The 24,470-nt window shown below is 35.2% G+C and overlaps 2 protein-coding genes across 3 annotated transcripts; both read left to right on the top strand.

The window, feature by feature from the left end:
• Nucleotides 1-1,116: 1,116 nt before the first annotated feature.
• Nucleotides 1,117-5,617, top strand: LOC107015597 (ribosome biogenesis protein BRX1 homolog 1-like). The gene is made up of 8 exons (XM_015215915.2): nucleotides 1,117-1,362; nucleotides 1,454-1,595; nucleotides 2,905-2,983; nucleotides 3,212-3,336; nucleotides 3,863-3,964; nucleotides 4,761-4,832; nucleotides 4,908-5,006; nucleotides 5,152-5,617. The coding sequence occupies exons 1-8, from the start codon at nucleotides 1,175-1,177 to the stop codon at nucleotides 5,281-5,283; spliced, it is 939 nt and encodes a 312-aa protein (XP_015071401.1). The 5' UTR covers nucleotides 1,117-1,174; the 3' UTR covers nucleotides 5,284-5,617.
• Nucleotides 5,618-6,864: 1,247 nt separating this feature from the next.
• Nucleotides 6,865-24,447, top strand: LOC107017846 (chromatin-remodeling ATPase INO80). Of its 2 annotated transcripts, XM_015218121.2 has the most exons (23): nucleotides 6,865-7,228; nucleotides 9,056-9,143; nucleotides 9,445-9,832; nucleotides 10,004-10,439; nucleotides 10,526-10,726; nucleotides 10,892-11,002; nucleotides 11,912-12,330; nucleotides 12,452-12,560; nucleotides 12,655-12,735; nucleotides 12,843-13,015; nucleotides 14,585-14,710; nucleotides 15,787-15,948; nucleotides 16,032-16,089; nucleotides 16,531-16,761; nucleotides 16,898-17,044; nucleotides 19,671-20,225; nucleotides 20,306-20,563; nucleotides 20,674-20,781; nucleotides 21,914-22,008; nucleotides 22,084-22,240; nucleotides 22,892-23,089; nucleotides 23,174-23,320; nucleotides 23,681-24,447. In XM_015218121.2, exons 1-23 carry the CDS (start codon nucleotides 7,181-7,183, stop codon nucleotides 24,002-24,004), a joined length of 4,620 nt encoding a protein of 1,539 aa, XP_015073607.1. In that variant the 5' UTR covers nucleotides 6,865-7,180; the 3' UTR covers nucleotides 24,005-24,447. The 2 variants fall into 2 exon arrangements, with proteins under 2 accessions (XP_015073607.1, XP_027772120.1); XM_027916319.1 differs by lacking the exon at nucleotides 6,865-7,228 and having other exon boundaries at nucleotides 9,422-9,832.
• The last annotated feature ends 23 nt before the right edge of the window (nucleotides 24,448-24,470 follow it).

Below are 24,470 nucleotides of genomic sequence, written 5' to 3'. Positions count from 1 at the left end.
CCCATTTTTCAAAATGCATAACCAAAATAGTCAATGAGGCCATTATCTGTAGAATTTTCAAACAAAATTTTATTTCAAATCATTCACTGAAATCATATATACAATTAATATGACACTTTTTTACAATCAGATTAATGACAAACTTATGTTAACACTGATCTTCTTTCTAATATACAAATACTACATCAAAAAAAAGTATATAATTGTATCCTATGAATTTTCTTCTTAAAAAATGTATATAATTTTTAAACCAGTTTTCAAAAGAAAAACACTTACGTTATGGCTATATACAATTATCACCACACTAACGGACGCACACACATTCAAATTTGTAAATCCAATCGAACATTGTATAATTATTGCAATAATAAACATGAATTTTCATCCAATGAACGATTACCTGTATTCGATTACACTGATCTTCTTTCTAATATACAAATACTACATCAAAAAAAAGTATATAATTGTATCCTATGAATTTTCTTCTTAAAAATTTATATATTTTTGAAACCAGTTTTCAAAAGAAAAACACTTACGATATTGCTATATACAATTATCACCACAATAATGAATGCACATACATCCAAATTTGTAAATCCAATAGAACATTGTATAATTATTGCAATAATAAACATGAATTTTCATCCAATGAACGATTACCTGTATTCGATTATACAGAAAAACAAAAAAAAATGGATGAACTACTGTTTCATCAAACCTCAGAAACAAGTTTATCTTGTGTTTTAATTGCTGTATACTTCTCTTTTTTTTTTTGAAAAAAAATTGAATTTGAATGTTTACCTTAAATTATGGCATTATCTAAATTTATTGTTAGCTTATTTAACGCTTCAGTAACAAATCACTTTTTCTAAAATAAAATTGTATAAATAAAAAACAAAAAAAACGTTATATACAAAATTAAAAATACCTAAATAACTAAACTATGTCCATAAAATGTAATTAGGTAAACTATACCCATATAATGTTATTTAATCAATTAAATTTGCCAGAAATTTTTCAAAAAATTTATGTGTATAACAATGTAGCAGCCCAATAGCTTTGCAAGCCCCAAAAGAAAGCCCAAATTGAAATCCTTACAAATACAAAATAGAGTCCCAATTTTGCTTAAACCCCTGCCGCTATTCTTTGTAAAGCAAATTCTTGAAGATTTTCCATGGGAAAGAAGCGGAAGCACACAGAAACAGAGGCTGCGGCCATAGAAGAAACTGCAATAGAAAGGCCTAAGAGAACTCTTTTAGGTTTTAAAGATGGTTCTACTGAAGAAAACAAAGAGACTTCAGTAGTTACTTTTAGAAATAAAGAGAAAGTTTTGGTGACTTGTTCTCGTCGTATTAGTTACAGGTTTGTGTTTTTTAAGCTTTTTAGTCAAAAGGGTTGCTGTAAATAATCAAAAAGATTGATTTTTTTGTTGTTGGGTTTCTGTGGATTTTAGGTATCGGCATTTAATGTTGAATTTGGTGTCCCTTTTGCCTCACTGTAAGAAGGATAACAAAGTGGAGTCTAAAGATTCTAAAGGTGCAACGTTGAATGAGCTAGTTGAGTTGAAGAGCTGTTCCTCCTGTTTGTTCTTTGAGGTATCCTTGCTGTTTCAGTTTTCTTGCTATAAGATTTGGTGTTACTTGAGCTTGTTTGAAGGCTTGTTACATAGCATACCTCTCTTGTGTGATTTACGGGCTATTACACTGAAGCAAGGTCTAATAGTGGCTACATGTATTTAACTTGTCTGTGTATCCGTGGGATGCCTTCCAATTGAGCTTAGTTCTTTCAGATGCCCTTCAACTGAGCTTAAAGTGATTATCGGGACAGCTACTTTTCGCACTGTTTTTGAGATTTTTAGGGTTTAGGACTGTATAAACTCCTCATGCATCGGACAACTATCTAATTCTATTCTTCTGGTTTGGTTTAATTTGCCCAATATTCCTACTCATGTGCTCTGAATATTTTTTATGTACTGAAAACAATCAGCCTGATTGAAGCACTCACTGCTACCTTTTTGCATTTTGACTGTGACTTCATATGAAGTTTCAAAGTTCAATTTCTGCTCTTCCCTCTTTGTTTATTTGATTGGTAAGTTCTGTTCTCTTTTAGCCTTTTTGTTTAAAATAAAGCAAACAAAGCATTTTGTTAAACTACCTGTGCGCCGAAGATGCATATATAATGTGAAGTTTAGGTTACTCCTGAATATAAAAAAGAACTGTAGGTTGTTCTTGGTCAAGCCTACAACCTAGTGTCAGTTGGAGTATCATTTGCATTGTATCCTGTGGATGTCTCCAGTTCTAGATGCACCTATCAAAAGATTAAAACCATAAAAATAGTGTGCTGAAGCATTCAAAAGATGAACATACATTTTAAGCTCGTCGCCAGTGTGGACGTTCATTATATAAGATTATACCCTCTTCCATATGCAACCAAATATTCCCACCACCGTTTTCCTTCTCCACCCTGGTGCAATCATCCCAAAATGCACCAAAACAGCCATAAAATTGCTCGTCTTAATGGTCAAATGCTTGGGTTTTTGAAGGACTTACTTTTGGATTATAACCTGGGGAAGAATGAAATATTAGGCAAGTTCATTTTCTCAGGTGGGAGATGGATAGCCTCTTGAAATGACCTCATGGCATATAGCAGAGGCTGTTCGAGTTATTGCAGAGAATACCATAAGCATATCATTTTGGCTAATAGAGGCTTTAAGACTTATCGTTTTAGAAAAATATACTTAACGTGTGATTATGGAATTGCCTCTATCCGTTTTGACCATTTTAATAGAAATTCTGCTGAAAGACGTTTTGTTTTTTATCCTTTAGAAGCTATGGTTTCATCACTTCTGTTTTTTATCATTATCCTAAGTTTGCTTTTATATATGTTCCATTTTCTTAATTTCAGTGCCGGAAGGGAAAAGACCTCTATCTTTGGATGGCGAAATGCCCCAATGGTCCATCCGTGAAGTTTTTAGTCAATGCAGGTAATCAATTAGATGTTTTTCATAAATCATGTTCTGATGTTCATGTATTTTTAGTCAATGCAGGTAATCAGCTAGATGTTTTTTATCAATCATGTTCTGATGTTCATGTATAATTGGAATGCACTTGAAATTGTTTGTGAACTGAATATAAAATTTTCATCTCACTTGTGATATTTTCTTGAATGAGGAAAGGTCCAACTTATTCTGCTTTTCCTTTTGTTTTTGAAGTGCACACAATGGAAGAATTAAAACTGACTGGAAATCACTTGAAGGGTTCACGTCCTATTTTGACTTTCTCAAGCAATTTCGATAAACAGCCTCACTGGAAGCTTTTGAAAGAAATGTTCATACAGGTAGTTTGACTCTGTTCAGAGCATTAATCTTTGTGATAATTCCTTGTAACTAAATGTAGACAGTTGGTTTTTATAGTACATTTTCAGTTTTTACCTATTATGTTTAGCTTAACTTTAAGTTATTCCGTCCTCTAAGGAGGCTGAAGCTGAAAACCTACTTTTACTTGAATATAGTTTTTTGGTTACTTAAGATGCCATTTTTAGTGAAAAAGTTGGGCTGCAATCATATAACAAGCACTTTCTTCGGTTTCCACTGCTATTTCTTCATTGAAGCTCGTTGCTTGCAGTGACTCTTCAACGCGTTCTTGCTATTCAAATTAAGTGATGGTTAGAGCATTTTCGTAAAAAAATAAATTGTTCAATCTGATTTCTTTAGAGGTTGAAGGTTCAAATACAGTAGTTTATTTGTTTGAGTTGCATTCATTTTCCATTTTTTAATTCCTTTGTAAATATTTAGCTTTCTCATGGCATAATTATTTAACCATCTCTGATGACAGTCTAACATTATTTTATTTTGTTTCATCAGATTTTTGGAACCCCAAAGGATCACCGGAAATCTAAACCTTTCTATGATCATGTAATTGTGTTTTCAATTCTTGATGACCACGTGTGGTTCCGTAATTACCAGGTTCGTTACTACTCATACCATAGTAAATTTCCTGCATTTAGAGCGTTGCTCTGACTTGAAGAAATGAGTTCTTTATATGGTCCATCTCTTGCCCATAACAAAGTGTGCTTCAAGTATTTCCCTTTTGTCCTCTGGTAGGAAATTTCTTGGGGTTGGCTATAGGTTCAACCCTCATCCTTCGAGTTCAGCTATTGTGAAATCCTTGTGCCTTCCCTCTCTTTCACGGAAAACATATACATTATGTAAAGATCTCTCAAAAAACAAAACAGAAGAAAATTCGATGACCTCCTTTATGGTCCAAAAGGATAATATAATTACTCAGCCAATATAAGAGGTTGAGAATTGGAACAGCCAGAAAAACGAATATAGAAAGAAACAGAGAGAATATATAGTCTTTAAGTCATAAATGTGGAATGTAGAAGTGATACATGAGATCATCTGATATTACTAGTCCGGGAAGCCATGGGTGTGTAAGTTTTCTACCATTTAATCCACACTACCACTACACTTGTTTTTGTGGAAGAGGAAGTCCATATTTCTACCCTCAACCTCAAAATCAAATCCTAGTGGTCCATTTGGTATGGGTACAGCATGCCAAGAATCTGCTGACTTATAGGATTTGACATTTTTTATCTGCAAGGGGAAAAGGATGTCTAATAGGTGTATCATTCACCTCAAAGCCTTCTGTTATTTCTTTTTTCCTTTGTAGTAACAAAGGCTTCTGTCATTTCTTAAGGTTCTCTTTACCAAGTGTTGTAACCTTTTTTCAAATCACTTTGTTGACTCTCTGGAGCAGATATCTTGTCCTCATAATGGAGCAACACAGAAAATAGACCGTGGGGACCTGGAAAAGATGACACTTGTTGAGGTTTGAAATCAAACTATGAATAGTCCTAGAGTAACCATCATGTTTGATATTGAAGTTGTGTAATTGTGTATGCAGGTTGGTCCAAGGTTTTGCTTGAATCCAATTAAGATCTTTGGTGGTAGCTTTGGTGGCCCTACTCTTTATGAGAACCCATTTTATGTTGCACCCAATCAGGTAAGATTCACCCCTATGAGCAGAGATTCATTTTTCTTCATGCCGGTTGCTGCTTTTCCTTTGAGCAAAGATTTGTATATATTGCGGAAGAACTGACTCCTTAAGTACAGTTACTAATATTTATCTATTAACATCACCACTCCAGATCCGATCACTAGAGAAAAAACAGAAGGCTGGCAAATATGCAAAGAAAGTCAAAGCAAAGACCAGGAGAAAGATACATCAATTGTCTAATCCTATGGAGGTGGATGAATTTGCCGATATGTGGAAGGAGTGACAAGTCGTTGGAAAACATGAATGGACTCCAGGTCCAGGACAATTTTGTATTGCTAGAATTATGATCCTTTTCGAACTATTTGAAGTAAACTATGTCCTGGTTTTCTCCCCAGTTAGAACACATTCTATGCAAAATCATTATAGGGCAGTGTAAGAATGCCCCCTTCTTTTATGGTTGCTGCAATGAGTAGCTACATGCCTTGCCATTGTCAATTTCTCTGCATTGTACTTCTTCCCAAGATTGTATTTTTAGGTTGTGTTAATCCACAGAATTCATCATGTAGTATTATTGGATTGGTTGAAAGTAATGTCTTTTGGGCCCTGAATTTTTCGAACCGAATCCTGCTGCAGACAAAAGCTTGATACTTATGTGTACAAGGATATAGGGGCTGACTCATTATTCATGGAGTTTTGAATTGTGCATGTGGTTCGTATTAGATCCATAACAATCATTTGGAGTCTTGTACTTGTGTGATTGGATTTATCATCTCAAAATTGCCTTAAATGTAGCAAAACCTATGAGCCATGGGTTGCAACAAACTATCAGTTTCCAATTTTCATAGCTAACAAGCTATTCCGTAATAAAGTAAAAAATGCTTTTGAATCTTATAGTCATAATTTAAATATCTATCAGATCACAAATGTATTAAAATGTATGTGTTTTAGTGAAAAGTTAGAACCAAAGAATTACTGAAAATAAAAAAGATTTTTTTAACAAACTAAAAAGTAAAGCAAGGTTGATAAATTGAAATGGAGGACCATTAGTAATTGTTTGTAACTTAAGTAATAATAATAATAATATATAGTTTGAAATGGAGAAGTATTAGTAATAAATTATCAACTTAGTTAGTAATAGTGCAAATTGTATAAGTGATAAGTGATATATATACATATAGGACTAATAAATTCATAACTCATTGGCGACACATACATAATCTTACTCAATGACCTAGGTGGTTTATAGTGCTTCATCTTTATCTTCTCAGAGGTTTTAGGTTCAAAAACTTGGATACAGAAACGTATGAGGATAAACTACACTGCTATTATAAAAATGTTTGACTAATCCTACATGTAGATTCTAAAAAACATAGAGTGTATCTAGATCTTACATCTTGAAAGTAGAGAAATTATTTTCGAAAAAATGTTTGACTATAATAAAAGAATGTTTGACTTATAAGAACATATACTTTCAATTATTTTTGGAAAATATTTGAATATGATATAAGAATGTTTGATTATAATATAAGAACATATTCAACGTAATCCTACAAGTAGATTCTGAAAAGTGTAGAGTGTATCTAAACTTTACATCTGGAAAGTAGAGATATTATTTTTGAAAAATATTTGACCATGATATAAGAACATATTAAGCGTAATTCTACAAGTAAATTATTTTCAAAAGATGTTTGACTATGATATAAGAACATATCTAACGTAATTTTACAAGTAAATTCTAAAAATTATATAGCATATAAACTTGAGAAATTATTTTCGAAAGAGCTTACCTAAATAAAAAATTAATAATACAATAGCACACACAAGACCAAACCATTGCCTCCATCACACACAACAAAACACAGAAAGAAAGCAAATCAAAGCTTTTGATTTTGAGAAAAATAAAAGTGGTCACTATAGCGCACGTTAACGAAAGTTAACCCTCCCGGCTTACATTAGCATATGCCAATGTCTTCACCTCCTCTTCCCTCTTCTTTCTCGTTACACTCCTTATCCCTCTTCTTCCTCTTCTTCTCCTCTTTTAGGGTTACTTTTCTCCTTTTTCTTCTTTACTATTTACTACAAATTTCCTCTCTTTCTAATTTGTTTTTTGCTGTTTTTTTCATTCGCCCCACCAAATGCTTGTTTCCATTGTTGTTTTCACAGCTCCAACAACGTAATCTATGGACCCTAAGAAGCAGTATTCGTACTCCAATCTCTTCAATCTCGAGGTATTGTTTGTGGGTTTTGCTATTTTGCCAAAAGGGTGTGTTGTGATATGGAAATCTTGGTGGTTACTGGTAGTGTGTAGGATAATTTTGTGGGTTAGGGATTTGATGGGTTAATTCTTCGAAGAAGTTCTTTTTTTTTTTGCATGTCTGGAGTGATTTTTTAAAATTTATTGTGGGTTGTGCTCAGCTCTCAAAAGGGTGTTTGGTGATACTAAAATCTTGGTGATTAGTGTTAGTGTTGAGGATAATTTTGTCGGTTAGGGATTTGATGGGTTAATTCTTCGAGTTTTTTTTTCTTTTTAAATTTGCATGTATGGAGTGTGATTTTTGATCTATTGTGGGTTGTGCTCAACTCTCAAAAGGGTGTCTGGTGATACTAACATCTTGTTTTTTTAGGTTAGTGTTGAGGTTAATTTTGTGGGTTAGGGATTTGATGGGTTAATTCATGGAGAAATTTTATGTTTTTTTTTGCATGTTTGGACTGATATTTTGATTTATTGTGGATTGTGCTTAGCTCTCAAAAGGGTGTTTTGTTATATTAAAATCTTTATAGTTAGTGCAAGAGTTTAGGATAGTTATTTTGGGTTAGGGATTTGATGGGTTAATTCATTGGGAAAGTTTTTAACTTTTTGCACCTTAAGAACCTTTAGAGTGATTTTTGGTTTTTTGTGAATTGTGCTCAACTCTCAAAAAGGGTGTCTGGTGATACTAAAATCTTGGTATTTAGTGTTAGTTAAGGACAATTTTGTGGGTTATGGATTTGATGGGTTAATTCTTCGGGAAAGTTTTGACATTTTCTTGGCATGTTTAGACTGATCTTTTTGATGTATTGTGGGTTGGTCTTAACTCTCAAAGGGTGTCTTGTGATACTAAAATCTTGGTGGTTAGTGTTAGTGTTAAGGATAATTTGTCGGTTAGGGATTTGATGGGTTAATTCATCAAGAAAGTTTTTAATTTGCATGTTTATTATGAATTGTGCTCAACTCTCAAAAGGGTGTCTGGTGATATTAAAATCTATATAATTAGTGGTAGTGTTAGAATAATTTTGTGGGTTAGGGATTCGATGGGTTTGAGAAAGTTATTTATTTTTGCATGTTTGGACTGATTTTTGATCTAGTGTGAATGGTGCTCAACTCTCAAGAGAGTATCTGGTGATATAAATTTTTTTTAGTTAGTGTTGGTATAATTTTGTGGGTTAGGGATTCGATGGGTTTGAGAAAGTTGTTTATTTTTGAATGTTTGGAGTGATTTTTGATTTATTGTGAATTGTGCTCAACTCTCAAAAGGGTATCTGGTGATATTAACATCTTTTTAGTTAGTGTTGGGATAATTTTGTCGGTTAGGGGTTTAATGGGTTAAGGGTTAGTTCATTGAGAATTTTTTTACTTTATGCATGTTTAGTGTTATTTTTGGTTTATTGTGGATTGTGCTCAACTCTCAAAAGGCGTCTTGTGATATTAAAATCTTTATAGTTGTGGGTTAGGGATTTGATGATGGGTTTGATAAAGTTAATTTTTTTTGCATGTTTGTTGTGATTTTTGATATATTTTGAACTGGGTTATTCTTGGAATTTCAGTTTGGTTCTCGAAATGGTGTCTTGTTTATCAAAATCCTGGCAAATAAGTGTTACTGTTAGGACATTATTTTGGGTGTATTCTTCGAGAAAGTTCATTTATTTTGCTTGTTTCTAGAGATTTTTTATTTATTTGAGCTGGATTTTTCTTGAAATTTCAATTGGGTGTTGTGGAACTTGTGAATTTTAATTACTTAAGTGTGGAACTTTTCTTGATCCCTTCTGATTTTCTCAGTTAATTTTTTCTTGGATAGTCTTTGATTAACTTCCAGCTGCCCCAACTTGATGATGATTTTGATTATCATGGGAATAGCAGTCAGGACGAGAGCAGAGGTAGCCCAGGTAGGCAAATTCTTTATTGACATTGCTTTTGCTTCCTTTTTTAATTTAATTTTTTGTTATTTGAGTGATGAGTATGACTGACTAGGCGAATAGGACTAAATTCTTGACTGAACACATTCTTCTGAGTAAAAAGTATTTAGTATTTATTACTACTAAAATTATTTCAAAAGAATGACAAATTTTTTACTTGGCAAATGCACACTCTTTCTCTTATTACATTGCGATTTCGACTTTCTTGAAGCAATGAAAAGTTAAGCTAATGCAGTTGTAATAATCAGCCGCATCTTATGTTGGTTGGTAGGTGGAACGGCCGGAAACCAGAGTAATGGTACAATGTCTGGTAGGGAGTTGAAGAAAAAGAGGCGAACTTCATATAGTAGTGACGAGGATGGGGACAGGGATAGAGCTCATACTACCTATATTTCAGAGGAAAAGTATAGAACAATGCTGGGAGAACACGTTCAAAAGTATAAGAGGAGGCTTGGTAATTCCTCAGCAAGCCCTGCAGCTATTCGTAATGGAGTACCTGTGATGAGAGGTGGTGGAGGTTCAAGAGACCAGAAGTCAGCAAATGATCATAGAGGAGGAGCGGTCAGACTTGCCTCTACATCAGAATTTTTTAACAATAGCACTCAGAGCTTAGGAAACCATATTCAGTCAGATTTTCTAGGACCATATGGTGGTGATAGGTTTGTCTATCTGCTTTCCCTAAATCGTTTCAAATGAATGTTGAGATGTTTACTGAAGTTGTCTTGGATTGTTAACAGGACCCCCCCCCCCCCCCAAAAAAAAAAAATAAAAAAAAATAAAAATGAAGAACGAAGGTAAAGTGTGTCCCCTAACATTTGGAAATTTTACAGATCTATTTATGAACCTGCTTTCTTGGATCTTGGGGAGGACATCACATACAAGATCCCTCCGCCTTATGAAAAGCTGGCATTATCATTGAACTTGCCAACCATGTCAGATATTCAAGTTAATGAAATTTACCTCAAGGGTACACTTGATTTGGAGACTTTGGCTGCAATGATGGCTTCTGATAAGAAACTTGGGACCAAACGTCAGGCAGGAATGGGTGATCCCAGGCCACAATTTGAATCTCTTCAGGCACGACTGCGAGCTCAGCCGACTAATAATGCCGGTCAGAGATTCAGTCTGCAAGTCAGCGAAGCTGCATTAGAGGCTTCTTCCATGCCTGAGGGGGCTGCAGGTGGTATACGGCGTTCCATATTGTCAGACGGTGGTGTCTTACAGGTTTATTATGTGAAAGTGTTAGAGAAAGGAGACACCTATGAGGTCAGTAATTCTCTTTTGTGTTTTATCTCATAGTATATGGCACCTAATCCTGTTGCTTTTGTCTGAATGGTCATGTGGAGCTGCAGATTATTGAACGTAGTCTACCCAAAAAGCCAAAGTTGGAGAAAGATCCTTTTGCGATTGAGAAGGAAGAAATGGAAAGGATTGGAAAATGTTGGATAAACCTTGCCAGGAAAGAAATCCCAAAACATCATAAGATATTTATCAATTTCCACAGGAGGCAATTGACTGATGCCAAGCGGATTGCAGAAATGTGTCAGAGAGAGGTAGGTGCTGCAAAGGGTTTTTTATATGTTGATATTTTTCTATCCAATACTGGATCTTGTACGAACAAATTTGTGTGTGATTCTTCATGTGGCTCTGCAATTTTCCACCGCTAGTTGTCATTTGGACATTCTTACTTGAGTTGTGGATTGATTCCTTTTCTGCAGGTGAAAATGAAAGTTAGCAGATCACTTAAGGTGATGAGAGGTGCAGCAATTCGTACAAGGAAACTTGCTAGGGACATGCTCGTGTTTTGGAAGAGAGTTGACAAGGAGATGGTACTTACATTCTACTTCTTTATATTATTTCATTTGAACTTTTTGCTATTACGGTATGTATGAAAAGTTGCTATTCAAGAGCAACCTGAGCAGCCAAAGAGGAGGGACAAAGGAAGAGTCAGCCATGGTTACCTGCATCCTTTTTTAATCAAAAAATATCAATCATGGTTAACTGCATCCTTGAATAACCAAAATACAGCTCTCCGTTTTTATGATTTTGAGATTATTATTGCATTATATGAACATCTTAATCTCTACTATCCCAGAGAAGAAATGGAAGGTGATATAAATTTACCTAATTTGTCTCTGTAATTCTGTCCCTATTTATATGATATTGTTGTTGTAAGAGTTCCTTTGCACCCAATATTTTGGTTATATGTTGGTTTAACTACTAAAACTTTCAAGGGAGTATCGATACACTTTTGAAATAAGAGAGTATTATGTTTATCAGGATTCAGGACTTGTTAATATAATTTTCTAGTATATAGATTTCTTGGAAATGTGAGGAAGAAGAGTGTAGTAGGCTGCTTTCTGTTTAATGCTACTTTGGGTCCGCACAAGTAGGCACTTAAACTTGTATAAAGGTGAACAAGTAGCCACATGCGTCCAACGTGGGAATTCGCGTGAGATAGAGCAACTGATTTTATATGTCACATAGGAAGTGTGGCTGTTCAACTTTAAGTGCCTACTTTTGCACACCCAAAGTTGGAGGGCATAGATGCCAGCTGAGCTAATTTAAAGGACACGTTTATGTATTATGCCTAAAGAAAACGACTTGTAAAGATGCATGTCTGTCGTCGTCTTCCCTCTAGAGGATTGAATATGCTAAATGAACATAGTTCTTCATGAGTTTCTGCTGTTCACTGTTTGACTAGAGGACTTCCTAAAATGTAATTTATAATGTTGCAGGCAGAAGTAAGGAAAAGGGAGGAAAAAGAAGCAGCAGAAGCTTTGAAGCGTGAACAAGAGCTTCGTGAAGCAAAGAGACAACAACAAAGGCTCAACTTTCTGCTATCACAAACTGAACTTTACAGCCATTTCATGCAAAATAAATCGACTTTACCCTCTGAGGCTGTGACTTTAGGTGATGAAATGATAAATGACCCAGAAATATTGTTAGCTTCTACTGAAGTTAGACCTGGAGAGGAAGAGGATCCTGAAGAGGCTGAACTGAGAAAAGAGGCTCTGAAAGCTGCACAGGATGCAGTTTCAAAGCAGAAAATGATGACAAGTGCATTTGATAGTGAATGTCTAAAGCTGCGTCAAGCTGCTGAAATTGAACCCTCCCAGCAAGATGCTGCAGCTGCTGACATAGACTTATTGCATCCGTGAGTTTTTGAGTTCCTTCGATATATCATCTTTGTTCTTTTACTGAGAAATTTTGGTGTCACAAATTTCGTTGCTCCTCTCTCTGGGTTGTACTCACTTGCTGTTTTGGTGCACCTTTAGGTCAACCATGCCTGTGGCTTCTACGGTACAAGCACCAGAATTATTCAAGGGTACTCTTAAAGATTATCAGTTGAAAGGGCTCCAGTGGCTTGTAAATTGTTACGAGCAGGTAAGTTGTTATTTACTGAAAGTTTGTCTCTTTTTGCTCAACCTCTCTGGAATTTATTCTTGGCTGACTTACAACATTCAACATTATCCGTCAGGGTTTAAATGGCATTCTTGCTGATGAGATGGGTCTTGGGAAAACAATCCAGGCCATGGCTTTCTTGGCTCATTTGGCAGAAGTAAGCGATCTAGTTCATGTTTTATTTACCACTTTCTTGTAGTAAATTATCAAATCAAGAACTGTTTGGTAGAGTATCTAGCAACTTGACTTCATTGATCTCTGCAGGAAAAGAATATATGGGGTCCCTTTTTAGTTGTTGCTCCCGCATCAGTCTTGAACAACTGGGCTGATGAAATTGGTCGTTTCTGCCCTGATCTAAAAACTCTTCCATATTGGGGAGGTTTACAAGAACGAGTGGTGCTTCGAAAGAACATTAACCCAAAACGTCTTTATCGTCGGTAATTTTTTCATTGGCTTTGGCTGTCTTATATATATTATAGGAGTAATGAACTTGCCTACACTTACTGGGTTCTTTCATATCCCCCTGATTAGTCGTTAGATTTGCTTTTCTTTTCCTGTTCATTAACATTCTTGCTTGGTAAGGCACTTGTTAATTTGATGAATAATATTGATGAGGCGAATGCTTCTTAAACTGATCTGCTTGATGTAGTGAAACTAATCATAGGTTAGATGATGGTGTTTGGATTGGGGTTCGTAGGAATATAACAGTATGTACAAGTATAGTAAAGAAATAGAGGGAAGGATGGAGCGAGATCGCTTAAATGTCAAAAAGCTAATTCTTCAAGTGAACAATTTTTCTACTTCACGAAGTTGTTAGTCCAAATAATGAGTAACTGCTCACACTGGAAGGCTTGAGATCGTGATGTGAAAATCCAATCAAGCTTTAGTGAAACCAAGCTTATCTGGGTATTAAACTACCCAATGCAGTTGGTGGTTAAGTTAACAATTATATCTGAATTATGAAGAGCATTTCTTGGCAGTGGGAAGGTTGTTAGCATTTTGTTCCTCTCTTGGTTAATCATCCGTGCATTTATTAAAGGGAAAATTGTATATAATAGCAAACTAATAACCTAAAATAAATGGAGTAGCTAGGGTTTGATTTAATTGTGCTCCATAGCAAACAATGCAAAAAATTGTCAGGCGCCTCTCTCCCAAATATCTCGCTCGCCACTCTCCTCCAATCTCTCACTCGCTTCCTCACTTTTTATACAAACACAAGTGTATAAAAATTAATTCTAATTGTATAAAGCAGAGAAAATTGTATTAATACATATATTTTTGTTCCCCTCTCTCCCCTCTTCCAGATCTGGCTCGCCACTCTCCCAAATCTCGCTCGCCACCCTCACCTTCCTCACTTATACAAACAGAAGCGAAATGTATAAATTGCGTTTCTGTTTGTATAAAGCGTGAGAAAATTGTATATGCACATGCAAATACATATATTTTCGTCCTATACACTTATAATTANTACATATATTTTCGTCCTTTACACTTATAATTATACAATAAAAATACTCCCCTGCCCAGTTTCTTTTGTCTTTCTCTCTTTCTCGTTTTATACAATTTTTAAATTGTATCTAATTTCTCTCTTTCTCGTTTTATACAATTCGATTCAATTGTGTATTCGTTGTCAAGTCTCTTTTGTCTTTCTCTCTTTCTCATTTTATACAAATTCAAATTGTATATAATCGTTCTATACACTTATAATAATACAATTCGTTTTATACACTTCGTTTTTATACAGTTCTCTGCCCAAATATCTTTCTCTTTCTTGTTTATACACTTCGTTTTATACAATTTGCTTCAACTGTATATGTATAGCGAATTATACAATTTCTCTGTTTGCAATGGAGTGCAATTATGCAAACTTTGCTATAGCATACAAATATGAATTTTTTATTTGCTATATGTGAAAGTTGCCCTTTATTAAATAGAGAAAATCCATGAGTTGAATATTGTCAACTCATCCTGTCTAAGTTAGTGATGGAACCAAACTTTGATTTCAGGGATGCTGGATTCCACATTCTCATTACCAGTTATCAACTACTAGTTTCTGACGAGAAATACTTTAGACGTGTTAAATGGCAATACATGGTGCTGGATGAAGCCCAGGCAATCAAAAGCGCAAACAGGTCTGATCATCTAGCCTTGAAAACTTTGTCCTACTGTTTAATTAAACCCCGTTAATAAGTGTTATCATTTACTGGGAATGTATTCGAAGCCAAAGCTGCTAAAAGAATTCCTAATTGAGTACCAGGATCCCTCCTTTCTAACTGTCATCAAACTTATTAACTTCTTTCATATAAAACAAGTGGTGACACACACTAGCTACTGGGAACCTATATTGCTTGGACTCTCCAAAAGAGTTGCTGTATCCATGTTGGATCCTCCAAAAAAAATTGCACAGCTTTTGGAAGATCCAACTACACCCAGTGGTATTTTCTAAGAGTGTGAGCAACATAGCTGGGAACAACAATCATATAGTTGATTTCCTTATAAAGATTAAACATGGCTGGACTATACCTTCATATTCAATCATCTGAAATCTACTTGTACTCAAAACTTGTTGTAGAAACTTGCATAATAACAGTTCGTTTTTGTAGCATATGGAGTTTAGATGTTCGTGCTGAGGAAAATCATTTATTACGATTTGTAGTTTAATGATTTGATTCTTTGTTCATTTAATTCCGTGTCCATATTATATGATGAGCATATCCTGGACAGGTTATAAGTTGATCAACTTTTAGTAAGATCTGAGTTGAATCTTGATGTGTAATCATTACCGTGCAAAAAATATTAACAGCAGATATGCACATACTGTCGGCTACTGCTCCAGACCATGAGTAATAATTTCACGTTAGGTTCTTTCTGTGTTGTCTTTTCCTTTTCTACTTTAAGAAATCTTTTTCTCCCTTTAACTGATTTTGGAATTATACATGAGTTTCTATTGCTTTCCATGCCTGTTGATATACAAACTATATTTATTTTTCCATCTTCGGGTATAGATGATCTAACAGGGGACGCAAATGGTGACAAGAACTTCAACTTACATTTTTCAACTGTCACAATTTAAAACACAGACACATTTATTTTTTTTAAATCTGTACTTCATGTATCATGTTGTACCTGCAGAATGAAATGAATAAGCAAATAAGTTGTTAATCATAACTTCTCTCTCTCACTGTATCTGTTTTACTCTGATTGACAGTATAAGATGGAAGACATTGCTGAGTTTCAATTGTCGAAACCGTTTGCTTCTGACTGGTACTCCAGTTCAAAATAACATGGCTGAGCTGTGGGCGCTCCTCCACTTTATTATGCCTACCTTATTTGATAGCCATGAACAATTTAATGAATGGTTTTCAAAAGGGTACGTATGTTTCAGTATAAGGTGTTCTTGCTTTAATGTATCAGTTTTGCATTTTGTGATGTTTCTTTGTGCTCTATGATCAGAATCGAAAACCACGCGGAGCATGGTGGGTCACTAAACGAGCACCAGCTCAGCCGTCTGGTAAGGGAGCTTTGTTTTGTATCCAATATCTTCAGATACAACTGACTTATGGCCTACAGTGATTTAATATTCTAAGGAATATTTCCAGTCATTGTGACCTAACAAAAGTAGACATGTAGTATGAGCATATTGTCATCTTTTATATTTTTTACTTGTCAAGAACACTCCATAATTGAGTAAGCACCTTAAGTGTTCTACTCTTGATTGTGTTATCATATCTTCTTGAATGTAACTGGTGTTAGAACATTCTCTCTTCTATTTAGTTAGAAATATTCTTTTTATTGTTATTTATGAATATCAATCTTGTTTGGATTGTAAATTATCAAACCCTGTAGTAGTTCTCCATCCTTTTCTCTGTTAATCTTGATATTATTATCGTACCTTTTTGGTTAACTAGTGTTTTCATCTTGATGAATTTCTCTTTCTGAAACTTCTAAACAGCATGCAATTTTGAAACCTTTCATGCTGCGGCGGGTTAAAAAGGATGTGGTTTCTGAGTTGACTGGGAAAACTGAAATCACAGTGCACTGTAAGTTGAGTTCTCGTCAGCAGGCATTTTATCAAGCAATAAAAAATAAGATATCCCTTGCTGAGTTAATTGATAGCAGCCGTGGGCATCTTAACGAGAAGAAAATTCTAAACCTGATGAATATTGTTATCCAGCTAAGGAAGGTGATTGATCTCTTTTTTTGTATTGCTCTTTAGTGTTGCATTAGCTGATAATTTTATGGTGGACCTGCTATACTAGGGTTCTCTCTGATTCTTTTTTTCCACTTAGAGTTTTCTAATTCTTTTGTTGATTTGCTAGGTTTGCAATCATCCAGAGCTCTTTGAGAGAAATGAAGGAAGTTCTTACTTTTATTTTGGAGATGTTCCATATTCACTTCTTCCTGCTCCCTTCGGGGAACTTGAGGATGTATTCTTTTCTGGCGGTCGAAGTCCTGTTACATACCAGGTGCGGTTTGGAACTCTCAATGCTTTTTCATGGAGTTATTATTGTTTGTGTGTGCGCAGAGAACAGCCTGATTCAGTGGATAATCTGCTTCTAGTTTATTTTATTGATATTTCTGGAACGTTAACTAACAGTTAGTTATAATATCATTCCTCGATTATAATCCTCATTTGGCCACTTCACACCATTCAGTGAGTTATGATCTGCAATTATAATTCTCATTTGGCCACTTCACACCATTCAGTTAGTTATAATATCATTCTGCAATTATAATCTTCATTTGGCCACTTCACACCATTCAGTTAGTTATAAGTATAATTCTGCAATTATAATCCTCATTTGGCCACTTCACACCATTCAGTTGTCATTATTGCCAATTTTTTACATTGAAATGTGGAAACTATAAATTGCCATCTTGAAGGTAAATCTTATGACTTCGGAGGTGATTATTGATGCTGGGTCGTGTCTCTTTCAATAAAGAGGATTGCTGAAGTTACTTTTAACGAAATTAGTGTTGAATGTTGTGACGTTATTAAATGAACTGATAAGAAATGGACCTTGTAACTCAACCCAAGAAACTAGCTTAAGAGGTGAGATTGCCCAATGTTGTGGAAAGAGACCAATAGAACTCTTCCCAACCGAGTCCCCCAATAACACCCACTTGCACGATCAGGATTAGACATCTGGAGCGTGGACAATATAAGAAGTGGGACGGAATATCGGGTATTCTATGAATTGAGCTGAGTCCGACTCTAATACCATGATAAGAAAACGGATCTCTGGTCTAACTCATCTTCAAAAGCTAGCTCAAGAGGGGAAGATTGCCCAAAATCATACAGAAAAACCAGTAATACCCTTCCCGACCGATGTGCAAACTCTACAAGAACAAACACTTCAGAAGTATATATGCATGTTGTCTGTTAAGTATGAGGTGGTGTAACTATTAGTTTATAAGTGAGATAATATGTTTACTCTAACTTCATATCTCACATCAAATTTTATAATTGAGACCTTATTATTGTGAATTGGTAAATCATAATGTCTCAGTAAGCCGTATTCTTCCTAAACCAATGAAGTGCATATACTTGTCAAATAAAATAATCTTCTGATCTAATTTCAAAAAATAAAAATAAAATTATGATCTATTTAGAAGTGGGAGCAAAAGTAGCCTGGGCCATATCTGTTATGAAACCACCCCAAACTGTCGCTATATGATGCGACTTTTTACAACTATTTCTATAAAATATAATTAGAGACCTAAGAGTTAGCTAAGCGACCTACCAGTTTAGAAACACAGAAAATATATAAAGCAAAAATACCTGATCTTTCAGTTTCAAAGAAAAAAAAAGCAAAAATATAGCAGTACTCTTCATACCTAAATCCATGAATAGGGTTTAAAAAACTGCTTAGCATTCTGCTAGAAAGCATATCCTAGGATTGAAGTATATCAATAGAACTATTGCCTCTCTATATATAAATTCAATAATGCCGGATCAAAATATCTTAAAATAAACAACAAAACCAATAAACATCTTGCTCCAAAATCACATCATACTTCGATAAACTAATAAAATGATCAAATTCTCACCAAACATTACTTCATAACAACATTCCACAGTTCTAAGTTAAGTCAAACATCACACATGACAGTTCGAGAACATTCAGTAACAGAAAATTTAACTTCATAGAAAAAATTTAAAACATTTTTATAAAAAGGCTGCTGAAATAACTTTTTGATTTGTATGACACTGAAATGAATAAGGTGGGAACTTACTTTATAGTACCTAAAATATTCCGTAATTCCCATTTATAGGGTGGAATATGGAGTTTATTTGATTTTAAAAGTTTGTGTTATGAAGTCATACGTTACATCTGTTCTAATATGTTATGTATTGAGTAAATTAAAGCACTCAACTAATGAGAAAATGGGATATCTTTATTATTCTGCAAATTCTTTTAGTGAAAAAATAAGAGATAAAATGCCAAAAAAAAATAAGAGAGTAGATAAATAGGAGTCTAGACCTAGGAGAGGGCTGCATCATTCTTGTTTTTTAATATATATATCTATACACACATTTATAATTAGGATTTAGAAAAATGAGAAGAATCAGACCAAAAGAGGAATAACACACACACACACACACACACACACACACATTTATAATTAGGATTTAGAAAAATGAGACGAATCAGACCAAGAGAGGAATATAAAGCATAAGCAGGATAAAGCAAGTAGAAAGGTCGGATATTAATTTCCTTAACCAAGAAAGTGTAGTGGACTGGTAAATGTCATTAATTATTGATATATTTAATGTTATAACAAAGATACTTGCAAAGTAGTAGCAAAACCAATTTTTTAAGAAAATGGCCAAAAAGGGTAAATATGAATGAAGGCCATAGTGTGGTGCCACATCACTTTGGTGTGTGTGTTTGTGTCTATATATATAATAATAATAAAAAATATTTATATTGTACGATTCAATCAACTAGGGCCACTTCAGCGAGATGTTCCTAAATATATGCATGTGAGTTGTGACAACTGTGAAATGTCGGCTTAGTGGGACTTCTTAATAATCAGGAAATTTTAAGCTTATTTAACTTACTCTTTCGTATCATATATCCCTTTCAGATGCCAAAGCTGGTTTACCGGGGAGCTAATAAATCGAGCATGCTTCACTCTACTATGGGGCAAGGTGTAAGTAAAGAATTATTTGAGAAGTACTTTAACATATATTCTCCAGAGAATATTCACCGCTCAATACTCCAAGAAATTCATGAGTCAGATGTTGGATATATACGGAGTGGAACATTCGGTTTTACTCGCTTAGTTGATATGTCACCCATGGAGGTTGCATTTTCGGCAACTGGTTCTTTATTGGAGAAATTGTTATTCTCAATTGTGAGAGCCAACAGACAATTTTTAGATGAAATTTTGGACTTGATGGAGTCTGGGGATGATGATCTCTGTTGTAGTCACCTTGGAAGGGACAAAGTAAGAGCAGTGACACGAATGTTATTGCTTCCATCAAAGTCAGAAGCAAACTTTTTAAGAACAAGACTTGCAACAGGGCCTGGTGATGCACCATTTGAGGCTTTGGCCATGGAACATCAGGATAGGCTTTTAGCTAATGTTAATCTCTTGAATTCAATATACTCCTTTATTCCTAGAACAAGAGCACCTCCTGTAAGTGATGTTATATTGTTTGTTCTTAGTGCTTTCCATGTGTACGCAATGGGTTACTAACCATGAGATGTATCTTGCAGATAAATGCTCATTGCTCAGATAGAAATTTTGCTTATGAAATGCTTGAAGAACTACACCATCCATGGATTAAAAGGTTGTTGGTTGGGTTTGCGCGCACTTCGGAATATAATGGTCCTAGGAAACCAGGTGCTGCACACCATTTAATACAAGAGATAGACTCTGAATTACCCATCACACAACCTGCTCTTCAGCTTACGTATCAAATTTTTGGGTCATGTCCACCCATGCAACCATTTGACCCTGCAAAGATGCTAACGGCATGTCATCTTTTCCTTTTATCTGTTCCTTCTATTTCCTTTTCTCTTTAATATTTAATGTGCCTTCAAGCACACAAGTATCTAAATTTAATTTTCCTATGTAATTACAGGACTCAGGGAAGCTTCAAACACTTGATATATTATTAAAGCGTTTGCGAGCTGGGAATCACCGTGTTCTTATCTTTGCACAAATGACAAAAATGTTGGATATTCTAGAGGTATTTGAATCTTTCTGCTGCTCCTTGGTGGTTTAGATTTGTATTTTCGCGATGATATGATATTAGCAGCAGGGGCAGATTGCCTGTATGAAACTCTTATGTACAGTTTTAGCTCTTGGGAGTTGAGAAGAGTTAGAGTCTTTTGACGGGAAGTAAATTTACTGTTATCTGATCAAAGTTCTCTGGGCAGTGGTGGTTGCAGTAATGCTTTGGTTGACTAACCAGGCTGGTATAGATGCAAAATGCTGCTTGCATATAAAAACTTCTTTGTGAAGTTTCTGATTAAATTGATCAAAAAATAATCATGGTTTGCTAAAGTAAGCACTGGTATATGTTCGTTATGTAGTACCTTATCCCATGTTTTTGTGCTTTAGGGTACAGTTCTCTTCAGATGTCTATGTTTGGAAGAGGTTTGTAGCTCATCTAGGAAGAACTATTTGATAACTGATACTTATACTGGCCCATGCATGAATTATGAATTTTGGGTATCATTTTCTTTTGAAGTCCAACCAAACTTACGTTACATTGAATCATGGAGTGGTTTCTTGAGCATACTATATGAAGGTGGGCATACTACAACAAGAACTATGCTTTATAGTGTATGAACAACAACATACCCAGTATAGTCACACAAGTGGGGTCTGGGTAGGGTAGAGTGTACGTAGACCTTACCTGACAAGGTAGAGAGGTTGTCTCTGAAGACCCTTGGCTCAAAGAAAGCAAAAACACAAAATTTATGAAGACATAAGATATAGCAGGATAGTAAGAAAATACAGGCATTCGAGACAACAAGTAGTAATAGAAAAACAATAAAAATACAGAAACAGTAAAATAATAAAATACTGAAAATAATACTAATTCTCCCTTCTAACTTGAGAGACCAGATGCAAAATTATTATTAGTGTATGAATCTAAGCATGAAAAAAACAGATCCTATGTGAAGCTGTTGTTGATATTCTCTCATAGTGATTTCCCTGTTTGCTTCATTTATCTTATAATCAGTTCAAGCTTGCAAAGACCAGAGTATGTTTTCTTCTGCAACATAATCCCATTACTAGGGAATGGTTTAAAATTGAAAAGGTAAAGGAACTTTGCACTTGTGAAATTGCTAATGTTTTCACTTGCTTTGCAGGATTACATGCACTACAGGAAATATAGGTACTTGAGGCTTGACGGATCTTCCACTATAATGGATCGACGAGACATGGTCAAAGATTTCCAGCATCGGTATGTTTTGAATTCAAAGGGACTTATAATCCATTTATGTTGTATTTGTACTGACTTATGTTGATTGCCTCATAGGAACGACATCTTTGTGTTCTTGCTGAGTACAAGAGCAGGGGGGCTTGGTATCAACTTGACAGCTGCTGACACTGTCATCTTCTATGAGAGTGACTGGAATCCAACTTTAGATTTACAAGCAATGGATAGAGCTCATAGGCTGGGTCAAACTAAGGATGTAGGTTTTCAACTTCTACATTTTCCTTTTTGACCACATAATTCTATTTCTAAACATAATGATATTGTTTTAGCTTTTCCTGGCAATGCTGCTTTTGGAAGAAATTAGAAACACTGCTTAAGAACTCAAAGAAAAAAAGATGACTGAGAACTTCCTTGCATCTAAGAGAAGCCAGTTTAGCTAATCAGTTGGTTTATGCAGAAAAATGTCACAACCCAAAACGAGTTATGAGTGTCACCCACACTTGATCTTCTAGTTGGGGGAACCAAAAAATCCAAACCCCAACTTATATTAATTATCCAACTTACGAGATACAACCATAATGCGGAAACTCAAAACTTATTAATGTGAAAAAAAAATTCACTAGCGTCTATTACATCAAAATCTGGTAGTGGATGTACTAACATTTCTTTGGTCAGACATTAAGATGAGCAATAAGAAAAAACTCCACCCATCTTTGTCTGCAAAGGTGTGTACTGTCCTGCCAATAGTGTTTCTTTTACCTTGTTTCATGAAATTCCTAATTCCAACTTTTTTTGAGTTTACTGTATTACATTCTTCTGGTGAAAATGATGATAAATAATTAGCAAATGGCCTTTCTTCCCGTGATCATTTTTCCTCCTGTGTAAAGAGGTATTATTTCACTTGCAGGTTACTGTTTATCGCTTAATCTGCAAAGAGACGGTTGAAGAAAAAATTCTGCAGAGAGCCAGTCAGAAAAACACCGTGCAGCAGCTTGTCATGACAGGTGGACATGTCCAGGGTGACCTTTTGGCTCCGGAAGATGTTGTTTCTTTGTTGATTGATGATGCACAATTGGAGCAGAAAATGAAGGAAATTCCTCTTCAGGTGGAATTAACTCTCCACCTCTTCCCACCCTTTGTCAGCTTATTCTTGTTTCTAACTGAGCAATATGTGTTGGTTCATTTGCAGGCTAAAGAGAGACAAAAGAGGAAAGGTAGCACAAAAGGCATTCGTATTGGTGCAGATGGTGATGCATCATTAGAAGATCTTACAAACAGTGAATTTGTTGGGGATGATGCCCTTGAGCCGGAGAAAGCAAAATCAAGTAATAAAAAGGTGATCATTTTCCCACTTTCTTCAGAATCAAATATTTGTTTTTGAATTTGACCCTTTTCACAGACTTAGGGTTGTCTAGTTACTCTTTCTGCTTTAAATTACCTTCATCTGCATGATGTGGCCAAGTTTGTGTTGGATAAGCCATAGTAAACGACATTGTAGAGAAGAAATCCATGTTTTTTTCCTTAAAAAAAAAAGGAAATGTCAGCCGCGATGACAAATATGGAATGTACACTTCAACGTTCTTTTTGAAATTATAATTCCTTTGTTTCTTGTTGCACAACAAACAAGCGCAACTGTATAGTTAAAATTTCGATGCATGTTAGTGTATTGACTTGATTCATAATGTTCTGTGTGCAGAGGAAAGGTTCCACAGACAAGCAAACCCCAAGATCAAGGCCTCAAAAGAATCCAAAAAATCTACAATCTGCATCACCCAACTCACTATTGGAAGATGATATAGATGGGTTTCCACAAAACATTGGCATGCAACAACAAAGGCCAAAAAGACAGAAGAGGCCAACTAAGAGCGTAAATGAGAGCCTTGAACCAGCATTTACTGCCACCATTCCTATGAACCGAGAGGGGAACCATAACCATCCTTTGTCAGATATCAGCTCTGGTGGTGGGAGAGGAGGGGCTGAGGAAGAGGGATTGAGACATAACAATCCGTATGCTGGCTAATAACAGGACAAGTGAGATATGATATCTTTTATCAAGGGGGTTGGGGGGGATCGAATGCAGACTTGGAAGCAGAAGCCGATTACTTTCCAGTAGAACGCTGTAGTAGTATGAGAAGGGAGTGCAGAACTGTATATTAGTTGTACAGATTATTCATAGGACTCTGCGGGGCACGAGACTTCTTGGCTGCTATGCTTGAAATATAGTGATGTACAGTAGGCATTGGTTTTGGTTAAATAGTGGAAATTAATGTAATCGATAATAGTTTGCAAAATTTTCTCCTGGTGGTTATTTTTGTTGACAATATGTAATCACAAGGGGATGAATCTTATAGAGCCATCAAAAGAAAAGTTTTTGGATGATCATAGGCCATAATGTGACTATTGGTCACTATGATTATATTAATCATCTGGCCAATGTTTTAGGCACAAGTCGATTTTTTTTAATCACGTTGTCTTCTATTTCATGA

Source organism: Solanum pennellii, chromosome 4 (genome assembly GCF_001406875.1).
Source record: "Solanum pennellii chromosome 4, SPENNV200".
Lineage (NCBI taxonomy): Eukaryota > Viridiplantae > Streptophyta > Magnoliopsida > Solanales > Solanaceae > Solanum > Solanum pennellii.
Note: the sequence above shows the minus strand (reverse complement) of the source record. Positions and strands in the feature narration are given on the sequence as shown.